Source organism: Thunnus thynnus, chromosome 20, assembly GCF_963924715.1.
Source record: "Thunnus thynnus chromosome 20, fThuThy2.1, whole genome shotgun sequence".
NCBI classification, from domain to species: domain Eukaryota; kingdom Metazoa; phylum Chordata; class Actinopteri; order Scombriformes; family Scombridae; genus Thunnus; species Thunnus thynnus.
The window spans coordinates 25,730,840-25,743,258 of NC_089536.1; the positions used below are offsets into that span (position 1 = coordinate 25,730,840).

Consider the following 12,419-nt stretch of genomic DNA (forward strand, 5'->3'; position numbering starts at 1 on the left):
CTGTGATTCCTGCTATACATTTCATTTTCTCTGACAACAGAATGTCAAAGCCAAAGAGTAAATGGAGCCCAAATAATGTATAAAATATTTGTAATAAAGTTTCAGTAACGCAAAAAAACCCCAACAACAACAAAGAATTTAATGCTGTACAGCTTTTATTGGTTTTCATTCCCTCTCTTGTTTTGTCCATTGTTTCTGCCATCATTCCTTCCTTCTGTCTTCCTCTACTTTAATGCACTCATATTTCAGAGTCAATTATTTTAACTTCCACTAGTCTGCAGCTCTTTACTGACTATAAATAAACTCACTTATATGAAATAGCTTTAAGAAAGGATATACTTAGGGTCAGTATAGAAAAGAGGAATGATTGGAGCAACAAATAAATCAATAAATTCACACATGGGCATGCAAGTATTGTTTTACAATTCATTTAAAAATGGGAACCCATCCTTTCACCTCTTAAAGTCTATAAGGACATTGGCATCCTTGGCTGACATTGATGTCTTTTAAAGGTTTTAGCGAGTGAAGATACTGGTATCATATGGAACTAGACCTAAGGCATCCACTGGTAACAACCATTAGTTAAAGACCCATTTTTGATACTCTTAAGGGTTTGCAGGTTTTTTGCAATAGCCTTTCAGTACAGTATAGTATTGACTGTACATTCCATAATAACCTCTCAATGTAGCACTTGTAATTGTAATTAGCAGAGTCCGCCATTCCCGCACAGAATTTAAACAAGAAATTCACAGGAAACGATACAGCTTTATGTTAAATACACTCCATTTGCTTTTTTAAAATTATATTCTAATGTTCTATGTAGCATCCCATTGTTATGATCCTGTGACAACCTAATTTCCAACACTTAGAACTATTATAAATTATAATGTATCAGAAAAAAAAAGATGGTGGGTGAAATTCTTGACATATTACAGCTAATGTACCTGGTTGCACTTCTTTTCACAGTAGTTCCTGCAAACTCACCATTGTCCCTCTAACAGTGTAAAAAGTCAAATTTTGTCAGTTATAAAGAATTGAAAAACCTTACACACCCTAACCCAAGGTAAATAATCGATACTTAATTAGTCCACTTGAAAATAAAATTCTATTATGTATTTATGTTTGACTGTGTGTGTACATCTGCAACAGCATGTTTGTGTGTCAGTATCTCTGTTACCTTGTGTTTCACTCACCAAATTCATCACACACGCTCTCGTTTTGCAGCAGTGTGGGATGGTCAAATGTGTTGCGACAGTACAGGATGTGCATGTTTTCAGAATACACTGCGATGCCACCCAGTGCCAAAACCACCTGGTTGGTCAGCAGAGATCTTGGCTGCTTGTGTAGCCGGGCCACAACCGAGCGGTACCTGCAGTAGCGGGGGTAGGACAGGACTAGCACCTGCTTCTGGGTCAAGCTTTCACCTAAAGAGATGCACAGAAGGGGACATTTGAAGTAAGAAGAAGACTTAGTCTACAGCAATGCTAGCATCCTGGTATGTAAATACTTACTGCACACTCATGCTTACATCCAGCTGACAGTAGGGCAGAGTTATATCAACTGAACAGGTCAAAATCTGACATCTTATCAAATGTGTTAATACGTTGCATCTTGACATGATGAAATTGTTGACTGGTGTTTCCATACCATTTACTGGTACTGCTAGGCCCAATATTTTTGAACATAATGGCTGACCCATTATGCATCTGCTCAGGTTTCTGGCTATGTTACAGTTTCTCTCAGTTGCTTTTGTGCAGTTGTGAAAATGATGAAAAGACATGTTCATCAGCATGCTCATTGTGTAAATCCTCAAATGCAAAATATAAAAGCCAACTGTCATAAACTGTCAAAAAAATATTTCATGTTTTTTTTTAAATTATCTGGTATTGTCATAAAACAAATCATTTAAGATCAATTTTACATAAAATGCTATTAGTAAGATGTTCATCCTCAAAATTTTGTGCAAATGTTCACATGTTGAATTCAGTTTGACATCATAATTTCTCAAACACAATGGCACTACAGGAGATAAAACTGAGTTTTACAAAGGTACGGCAGGTTGTTAATATGGAGCAGGCAGACATAAGAGAGGGACAATAGCCCACTCATGAATGATGTGCAGACAATAGATAATTTTATTATAATAGTAATAGTTCTAATTGAAAAAGGACTTCATTCAAATAACATTTTGAATAGAAAATGAAGGTGTCATATGTTGTACAGATTTCCTTGCAGCAAATGTGTGATATTGGGCTATATGAATAAAATGGACTTGACTGGACATCACAGGTCTAGTAAAGTCAATTTTGTCAACAGTGTTTAGTCAACAGTGTTCAGTGCTACAGTACAATGACATTGCATAGAAATACAACGACAAAAAAATTTATCTTGCCACACTGGTCTCCTAAATCACATGAAAAGTAGTTGCTCCCATTTTAAACTACATTAGCATGTTAAAATTAAATGTGTATCTATGCTTTTATCCTGTAAAATGTTATCAAGATCTTGCATGATAACACGTTTTGGAAAACTACCTTTAATACCAGCATTTTAACATGAATGTTAACTACTGGATTTAACACGCTGACTTTAGGCATGTAACATATAACATCTTAACATAACATGTTTACATCCTCACAGTTAACATGTTAACATGCTTAACATTTTGCTAGTTAGCTCACAGTCTGCTAACATGTTAATACAGACGTGGCCGAAAATATTGGTACTCTTCCACCTTTTTTTAAAAAAAATAAATTTTCTCTGTATTAAGTTGAAACTGACATTATCCATCATTCATTATTTTGCACTGAATATAACTGAAACTTTACTTTTGATTTACAACTTAACATATTATTTAATACAATAAAACAAATGAAAATGGCAAAAAATATTGATACCCTCAACTTAATATTTTGTAACACAGCCTATGGAGGTAATGACTGCAGTAAAGCGCTTAATGTAACTCTGAATAAGGTTTCTACACTTCTCCACTGGTAATATGGCCCACTTTTCTTGAGCAAAGTGGTCCAGTTCTCTCAGGTTTGATGGATGCCGTCTCCCAACTGCAAGTTTCAGCTCTTTCCACAGATGTTCGATGGGATTCAGATAAGGACTCACAGCAGGCCACTTAAGAACGGTCCAACGTTTTCTTTGATTGATTGATTGATTGATTGAACAGCTTCAAAGACTAAAAGCAGCAATCACGTTGTCAGTCTCTGAAAAGAAGTTCCATGTATGGCAGACTCCACTGAACATGTGAAGGACTACAATTCCATTTACACAACTTCGCTAGTTTGTTGTACTACATATCATAACCTCTTGACTTTGTACTACATTGTATCTCTCTCAAAGAACTTAAGTATAAAGTCAAGAGGTTTTGATATGTAGCACAAGCTTGTATGGTACAGCAAAGCACTGTGGGATGTGCCTTACAAGGAACTACTCTCTGGAGAGTATAAAAGAGGAATAAGATATGTCAGACTTTGGATACACACACAATTCTTGTAAGTAGGATCCAATCATTGTTGGTTTGGCTCTGGACATGAGATTTGTTGACAATAAGAAAAATATATGAAATCGCCAGCCAAATCCCTTAAGTGTTAACACTTTCTGTTATTGGCAACCACCTCTAAGGTGCTCTCTCTGAATAAAGGTCATCTTTGACATTGTACTCTTGCATCAATTTTCACTTTTCTACAGCACAGCAGCTGCAGTGTATATGGAATTATCAGGGACTTGAATCTGCTCTCCAGTTGTTCATAAAGACAGAATCCCAAGGACTTGTAAATGATTTATGAAATTTGATAAAGCAAGTGACAGACAGTAAGTACAGGTACACACATATATACAAGACCTCATTACATTAAATATAATCCATCTTTTCATAAAAATGAGATCAAGAATTGTAGCAGCCACAACCTTTAGGTACTGAAACAAACTTTTGTGAAACAAATAAAAAAGAAGACTAAATTATTTATTGCTTAAATATTTCCAAAGGCCAAACAATTGTTGCTTTATTGTGCAATAAAGAAACCTCCAGAGCAGGACCAAGTTGCATTAAATTGTACAAGCTCTTGGAAATGAATACACAAATAATTGCTTTTTCACTGCAGCCAGCAGCAACTGTTTGTCATCTTGTTCATCGGTTGGACCACAAACTTTTAAAAATGTGAGATAATGAGACAGAGCTACAGACTGTGTCACCTTGACTATAGATTCACTGGTTAAAGCTGCATTCATTGCTTAACACTTGGGGGCAGAAGAACCCCACATTAAGCTGACATGTTGTTATGGTGAACATGTTAGCAAACAACAGCCTATTTACATCCACCAGACATGGTGCAACATTAACATTCATTTGGAGTCGTGTTTGTGTCCACTAAATGAATGTAAGTCCAATATTCACTCTCCTTTTTGGTCTGTTTTGGTCTGTTTTGGCTGTTTCTTAAGCTGCTGAATGCTCCACTATGTTTACCAGCTATTCGCTAACTTCATCTGTTGTTTGGTGCTGGGCAGGTACTTATTTTGTGGATGCCGGCTAGCCTGGTACACTAAGCTTTACTTGCATGTCTTGTGTCAATCATTGGAGGCAAACAGTCATTATTGTGGTGAGTGGATTTAGTGTTAAATTGCTCTTTGGGTAATTTTATGGCCAGAAGTACAACAAAATCAAACTGCCATCAGTGTATTTGCAGTGAGTATGGAGCAGTAAAAATGTAAGCACAATTCAACGAATCAGAAAAAGAAACTGCATGCTATTATGCTGAATATAATTATACAAATTAGAGACAAACTAGATTTTCTGTCTTATAAAACCAGAGAAGCTAACAAAAATTCAACACAAAAGAGATGGCTGCAGGCACAATTTACTCATCCTTATTCCAGTAGTTTTAGTGCATTCATAACATAAAAACATAAAATGATTTCAGTGAGCTCCATACATGAAGTACACCAATTCTAAATTTAGGAAAAGAGAGCACTGGTATCAAAACGGTTCTCTGAATCAGCAAATACAGTATCAGGAGAGAAAAAAGTTTGATCAGTGCTTCCCTTAGTTTGAGGGATCCTTATCAAAAATGTTAAAGTTATGTGTTGAACCTCTGTAACGAGACAGCAGCTACCTCCTGATTCTGTATTTGTTCAGTGGTGTTGGACACACCGCCCTCTTTAATTCCATGGGATAAAACAATCTTTCTTTGATTCAGAGTGAGCAGGTGAGTGAATTCCACAGAGACATGGGGCATTTCCTCACCCAAGACCCACACTGACCTCTTTGCCAAGTGAGGGTCGGACAGCATGACACTGACCAAAGTTAAACATTGTGACAAAATGGAGATTGAACAGACCTCCTGAGAGACCATTTCCGACCAATTCTGACCAACTAAATTATGGCCTGAACTAAAAGCATAAATGACCTTTGGGGTCATATGAACCGGACAACTCCACGCAAACATGGACAGAAAACCCCTTTTCTTATCTCCCCAGACCAGAGTCTGGGGAGATAAAACTCTCACATTCCTGGAGGAAATTTATTGAGTCTCACTGCAAATCTGAGCCAAATCTGAATTTCTGAGTATTAAATGTCTAATCATTACATAAATCAAGTAATGTTGTTTGACATAGAAATACATAAAGAATGGTGTAACTTTGATAACTATGCTATCATCTATTGAAGAGATATTAATTTGTGATTTTATTACATTTCATTACATGTGCCTTCTATTGATGACATTAGAACTTAATGTTGAATTTTTAAAACCCCACTCCAGTGTTACTACCTGTTTTAATGGTTTATGTTCTTTCTCAAACAGAGAATGGGGATGTAGTTAACAGTCGGACGTAATCCATTACCATGGCAACCAGATTGCCATCCTAGTGCACTGGCAGTGTGTTGGAATGGTAGTAATATTATAGCCTAACCTGTCCACTTACTGCAGCATTAGCTATATAGATTAGGTTACATGTCAGTAACAGAGATATGTGAAATCTAAAGGTGAAATCAGACAATGACCTCTTTTTTGATAAATCAGCTATCCTAAACAATGACATCTTGCTTTATTTTATAGTAAATGTCTGTAAATTTTCTCCTCATTGACCATTTCCCATTCTACTGGGGTGCAAAAGCATGTATTGCACCCTAAATTCAATATTTTGCACCCTCAGTTGAAATTTGAATAATAAATACCAAGTGCAGCGTGGTAGGTCTTATGCTCATGGACTGTGTGGGTGTCTCCATGCACGTCTGCTTTTTTGGTTCATGTATGTGCAGCAGCACAATGTGCAAAAGGGCTGAGTGAAGGTGAATACAGATCAGCGGGTGTGATATCGTTAATTCGTTATTCGTTATTTCGTTATATCGTAAAGGCGAACACACCTGGAGATTTGATAACAATTTTAAAAGAGAAAAGTTTTTTGAAATATATGTCGGTCAGGCTGCCTGACATTACAGCTAGAAGTGATAAAGGAAATGTGAATAATTCAGTGTTGTGGGAATCCATCAAAGCAGTGCTTAGAGGCAGCATCATATCCTATGTAGCAGGTAGGAGAAAACAAAGAGAAAAGAGGTTAATGGAGTTGGATGAATCTCTGTGTCAGCTAGAACATTCATACAAAGTCTCAGCAGATCCCGACACATTGAATTCTATAGTCTCCCAAAGAGATGAGTACAGTACAATTCTATCTGCTCAGGTTCAAAAGCAGATGAACAGAATTAAGCAGATGCGATTTGAAATAGGAGACAAACCTCAGAAATTGTTAGCATGAAAGCTGAGACAGACACAAGCCCCTCCGACAATACTGAGAATAAAATCAGACACAGGCACTGTCTTTGCTGACCCTAAAGAAATAAATGCATGTCTTATGGAATTCTATTCAAAATTGTATAAGTTAAATGGTAATCACGACACTGATGCAACTAAGTCATATCTTTGCCTAATCTTAACAGTGAAACAGACAAAGACATCTCTACTGAAGAGATAATGTAAGCAATGAAATAATTCCTGAATAATAAAGCACCTGGCCCTGACGGATTTACTATCTCCACTACTGTTGCAAATGTTTAAACAATTGCATTATATGGCCAGCTGCCTCAAAAACTTTAGCCAGAAGTATACAATAACATCCCAGAATATCACCTGTCTCCATTAAAGGGCAAAAGCATCACTTGTCATCAATGCGGACAATGCTTTGTTTTATGAGTCTAACCCACAGGAGTTCTTACCCTCAATTATGGAGTTGTTTATCCACTTTGGCCCCTTCTCACAGTTTCAAATCAACTGGGATAAAAGCAAATTAATACCATCGTGCTTGAACCAGAATATCTCCACACTGAACTCTGCGCTGTTTAAGATTACCAAGGACAGGTTTACTTTACAGGTAACCGTGACCAGAAAATCTGGTAGGCTATAGCTGTTACTTGAGGCGAAGTGGAAACTAAAAATAATCCAGTGGGATCTGGAAAACTCTTCCACTGTCACTGGTTGGGAGAGTAAACACTATTAAGATGGTGGCTCTCCCATGATTTGTATATCTCTTTCAGTCAATCCTGTCATTGTTAATTGTTTTATTGTTCATTGTTTTATTAGGACCCCCATTAGCTGCCAATTTAATGATCGCTAATCTTCCTGGGGGCCTTGCATGCATACCACAAAGCTATTTTAAGAAATTAGACTCTATTATAACCCCCTTTACCTGGCAGTATAAAGCACTACGTATAAGCAAGAAGCATCAGTGTAAAACTAAAAATGAGGGAGGCCTCGGTCTCCTAATTTTTAGATATTACTTCTGGGCTGCACATTAAAACACTCTGGCTTTCTGGAGAAGTAATTTCACTGAGGGCACAGAGGAGGACACCCCGGCTTTCCATAGAGTGAGCAGTCTGTCATGGAACCTCTCTCCCACCCCTTCTGAACAGCCCTGTTAAGACAAACAAATCTTTATATGGAGGGAACTTTCTCGTATACAGCTCTTTGAAAATATGGAAACAGATTAAAACATATATGAAAGCCCAAAATATCTACACAGACAGCCCAATATATGACAACCACACCTTTGAACCATCCAGCATGGATTCCGTGTTTGTTCGGTGGAGAGAGAAAGGAGTGGTGTGTTTGAAGGATCTGTTCCAGGGGGCACTTTATGTCCTTCAAGCAGTTAAGGAACAAATATGATCTCCCAGCCATCTCTACGGATCTGGAACTTTATAAAGTCTTGTATATCTACATTTGCAGACATAACACATGAATTAATGAATATACACCGATGCTCGGTAAATGCTAGACATAATCTGATGCAATTTTAAGTATTACATAGGTTGGACTACTCAAAAGTCAGAGTAAACAAGATGTCTACCAGTGTATCAGCATTGTGTAACAAAAGTAAGAATCACCCTGGCACCCTTACACCAATTCTGGACAGCCCCAACCTCCACTTATTCTTGACTTCTGCTTTTGATTCTTACTCAAAAACATTTGACAGGCAATAAGAGCCAGATCTCCTTGTGGCGTCTGTGTGTCTACGAGTGACACAGCTCTGACAGCAGTGACAAATGGCTTGTGTATTTGGGCACTGTATTGGCCAAAAACACTGGTTTTGTGATTATGGAAGTCTGATGCTGTGCCTTCACTTGAGATGTGGCTGAGAGAGCTGGGTAAGATCCTCCATCTGGAGAAGCTTAGATTCAAGATTGCAGGAAGGAGGAGAGTGTTTGATAAGGCATGGTGACCAGTGTTGAGACACTTAAAGGGTCTGAGGGAGGTTGAAGGTGTGGGATTAATGACTGACTACATTAATACTGTAACAGTGGTAGCTGTATACATCTTCATTTATTTGTTTTATACCCATTTTTTCTTCTTTTGCTACCTCGCCCATAGATGTGTGTAAAATCTGCCAAATGATTATAATTGTACATTCAATGTATCCAACTGAGTAACCTGCAATTAAAAAATTCTTTTAAAAAAGACTGTAACACTGAAAGATATCTACTTGATTTGACTCATTTGGATGGCTGAAGCTTGATTTTGTCCCCCATCACTTCCATTGTAAGTGCATTATGAAGGGATCCTCTAATGGTCAGTACGAATAGGAAGAATGATTATGGCAAGAAAACTCTATTTCAATGTTCATTTGGGCTCCTGACTGTTGTTTAAGACAGACTTAAAAGTTGTGACACACCAGGAATTGACCATTGACAGCAAAAGGTTACACAGTTAGATTTGAAAGAAAAAGGCTCTGCTGTTTAAGGGAGTTTTGAAAGAATCAAAGTCAACAATACTAAAAACTTTAACACATTAACAGGAGGTTGGGAAAGTGGAGGGAGCTGTGGCAGTAAACTGTGTTGGCATGAGTGAATCAGCTGAGTGAAAAGTGTAAAGTTGTGATGTCCACACTGTACACTTGCATGAAAATGACTTGATGTTACTAGCCTCATGGTTGTGAATGAACCAACCATTGTCAATTAAGAGATGATGCATACAGTGGAAATACTGAGGATAAGTAGTGCCTAAAAACTGTACTTATATGCAATACAGTAAAAATAAACACACAAAAATAACAAAGAAAACAGACATTATCTTAACCAAAGAGCACCATTTTCAAGGCATTTTTAAGGAGCTCTACACAATTGCATAACACAGGCACATTAAGAACAGCTTTTTTGTCAAGCTGCTGTAGATGACGAATTGTTTTACATGTTGAAACAAAACACCTGTCCGACACAAATGACTCCTATAATCCTGACTGACAGCACTTGTACTGGAGCAGTGCCAACCTGCACACTAACTAACGTCAACATGCATGAGGTAAGCACATCCAAAGACCAAACACCATACACACACACACACACACCAGTATGTATCAGGCTGGCTTGTGCTTGATGGATAGATTACATCTTTCAGTACATTTTTTAACATGTTCTTTCACTTTCTTTGTGACCATTTCTTATTTATATACACACAACATACAGTTTGTCTCTTGGTGCTGCTCTTACTGGCTTCCATCAGTGGGAAGAAAAATCTTCGCTTTCATTCTTTAAAAAAACATAATTTCCCTCAGGGCTACATGCTCTCCCCTGCTCCTGACTCTGTTCCACTTCATTTTATGGACACAAAATACTGTCCTCATCAGTAACAGACCGAATACATGATTTACTGTAATACAAGTTTAATTTGAACATTCCTTACAAAGCCATTGCACAAGTGCGTTTGGTATTTATATTCTTTTACTGAGTCAAGTGTCATCCTCCTTTGAACTGAGGAATGGTTTCAATCAGCATGTGTTTTTGTTCTCCGACATAAAGTTAACCACATCTCCAGCAGCAGACAGCTGGTCACAGTAGTATCTTTTATTACTACTAAGTGAAACTGAATATTCATAGTGAAGAACAACACACACGTCATGTGGAGTTGCCTTGACAGATGGCTGGTGTTTATCTAACACGCATTAACATTCTCGTAAAGCTGCGGTTTCATATATTTTGTGCCTGTGTGTTTGACTCCTTCCCTCTGCTGTCTAGGCATGGGGTCCAATAGCATTCCAATCCAGTATTGAATACACTTATCAAATCTGAATCCTTATTGAATCTTATGAGGGTTACCTTTCAATATTTTAAAGTAACTACAGGCTAAAATGACGCCTTTTGTTGGCTGAAAATTATAGAAACACGACAACTTTCAGTGGCAGCCTAATTAATGTTCATAAACTGAAAATGAGATGAGCAGCATAATATATGAAATGTTAATTCAATGTGTTATACACATTGAATTAACAGCTATAGCCCACCGTACTTCATCGGCTGCTTAACATCGCCTGTAGAGTAGCTGAGATGTGTCAATCCGAGGAGCAGATATGATGAAGCTGCAGCTTTTCTGAAGAGTTGATGTAAGTCAACACACCAGTAGTGTGTGTGATCTATATTGCAAACTATAGGCATGGGTGTTTTGATGCGCTGTCAACTACAGTCCCTTGAGAAAAGAATGGCTTGTGTCTCATAGAAAATGAGACTGTCACTGGGCCAAAAAAAAGCTTAAGTTAGCTCATTTTGGACAAGGTAACCAGGACAAGGTTGCTCTGTTAAATAGTCCGAAAATGAAGGGGATCATCTCATTTGTGGTTAGGGTTTGGGTTAGGATCAGACTCTTTAAATCTACAAAAATCATGCGGGTGCCATATTTTTCAAAGAAAACACAGACTTTAGCAGAAAGTCAATGAGTTTGCAGCGATGATAGAAACTAATCACTGAGAATTTTCTGTCCTCAGACTCCCACTGAGACTATTGATTGAGTTTCACAGCAGAGGTCTGATGTAACAGCTTACAGCACAAAGCCTCTATTATTGACGGTCCCACCTCATCTCTATGCAGGAATAGAATACCAATAAGCTTCCATTTAACTGTGCAAGGGCAACTGAATATTTTGGTCAGCCTATGGACGGAGGGTGAGACAACAAAGACTCATGCAACACACCCTTCCCTCTCCTAAAGTTCACCAGGAGTCTGGCAACACAATGATAGCACCTACAGTGGAAATAACATTGGAATCATTTTCTATGACAGACAGCTCTACAAAGAAGGATGAGACGTCAGTTCTTACCTAGTGCGGCTTTCTCCTTTAACACATCTTTGAAGTGAAGGCCACAGCTGAGAGTTGAGTCCTGGTAACGGAGGGAGGAGTCTTCCCTGCTTCTGTCTCTGTTAACGGTGCTGATCTTGAGGGGTAAAACCTTCATTCCTCTGTTCCAGGCGTGGGGGTCCCATACTGTCCATTTGACCAGGTCCTCCAATCGAACAATCACCTTCTCAGACACTGCAATGACCTCGTCCTGCAGCACAGACACACACACTTTACAGTGGTAGAAGATGATAGACATCACTTCTGTAATAGAACTCCCGACAATAGCCTGTTAATTCTGATCATTATGAATATGTGTCTTCATTTGCTTCAAGTATTTTATGGCTGGATCACAGTCATAAATGTGAAATAAATTAAAACGTGCCAGTGCATTTTCTCCACAGTAGCTCAGTAGCTAATAGCTGACATTGAAAAACAGACAGCTTTCTTGCTTTTCAACAACAACAAAGTGGTGGTGATCGCCTTACGCCAGGTTCAGACAAATAGCTAGCAGGTAGCACAGTTGTCTTCAAGTGTCAGTCTGTGAAGCTTTAATGTTGAAATTAAATGGCTTTTTTTTGTTTACCTCAACATGCATATCTTCTCTAAACCACTTTTCCTGTGTTCTCCCTTGAGAAAAACATTAAAAACCAAAAAGGAGAAATTTATATTCTCTATATTTTTGGTTTCATGTTGGTGCCACCTTGTTTTGAATTAATTTTGATGGAATACTGTTAGTTCTTGAGACTTTATTTAAATTCAGCCAATCAAATCTTTGCATAAAGCAATAATGTGGCATTATATCATAAGAAGGGC

The 12,419-nt window shown here is 37.9% G+C and overlaps 1 protein-coding gene across 2 annotated transcripts in view; it reads right to left on the reverse strand.

Moving 5' to 3' along the window:
• Positions 1-12,419, reverse strand: part of LOC137171740 (AT-rich interactive domain-containing protein 5B-like) — a 54,318-nt gene that overhangs the window by 32,152 nt on the left and 9,747 nt on the right. For both annotated transcript variants that reach the window (XR_010924814.1, XM_067575833.1), the window contains exons 3-4: positions 11,586-11,814; positions 1,194-1,424 (exon numbers count right to left, since the gene is read on the reverse strand). Coding sequence is in view for 1 of the 2 variants with exons in the window: in XM_067575833.1 (XP_067431934.1) it covers positions 1,194-1,424; positions 11,586-11,814 (460 nt within the window). In the remaining variant the exon portion in view is untranslated. The remainder of the gene's footprint in view (positions 1-1,193; positions 1,425-11,585; positions 11,815-12,419) is intronic.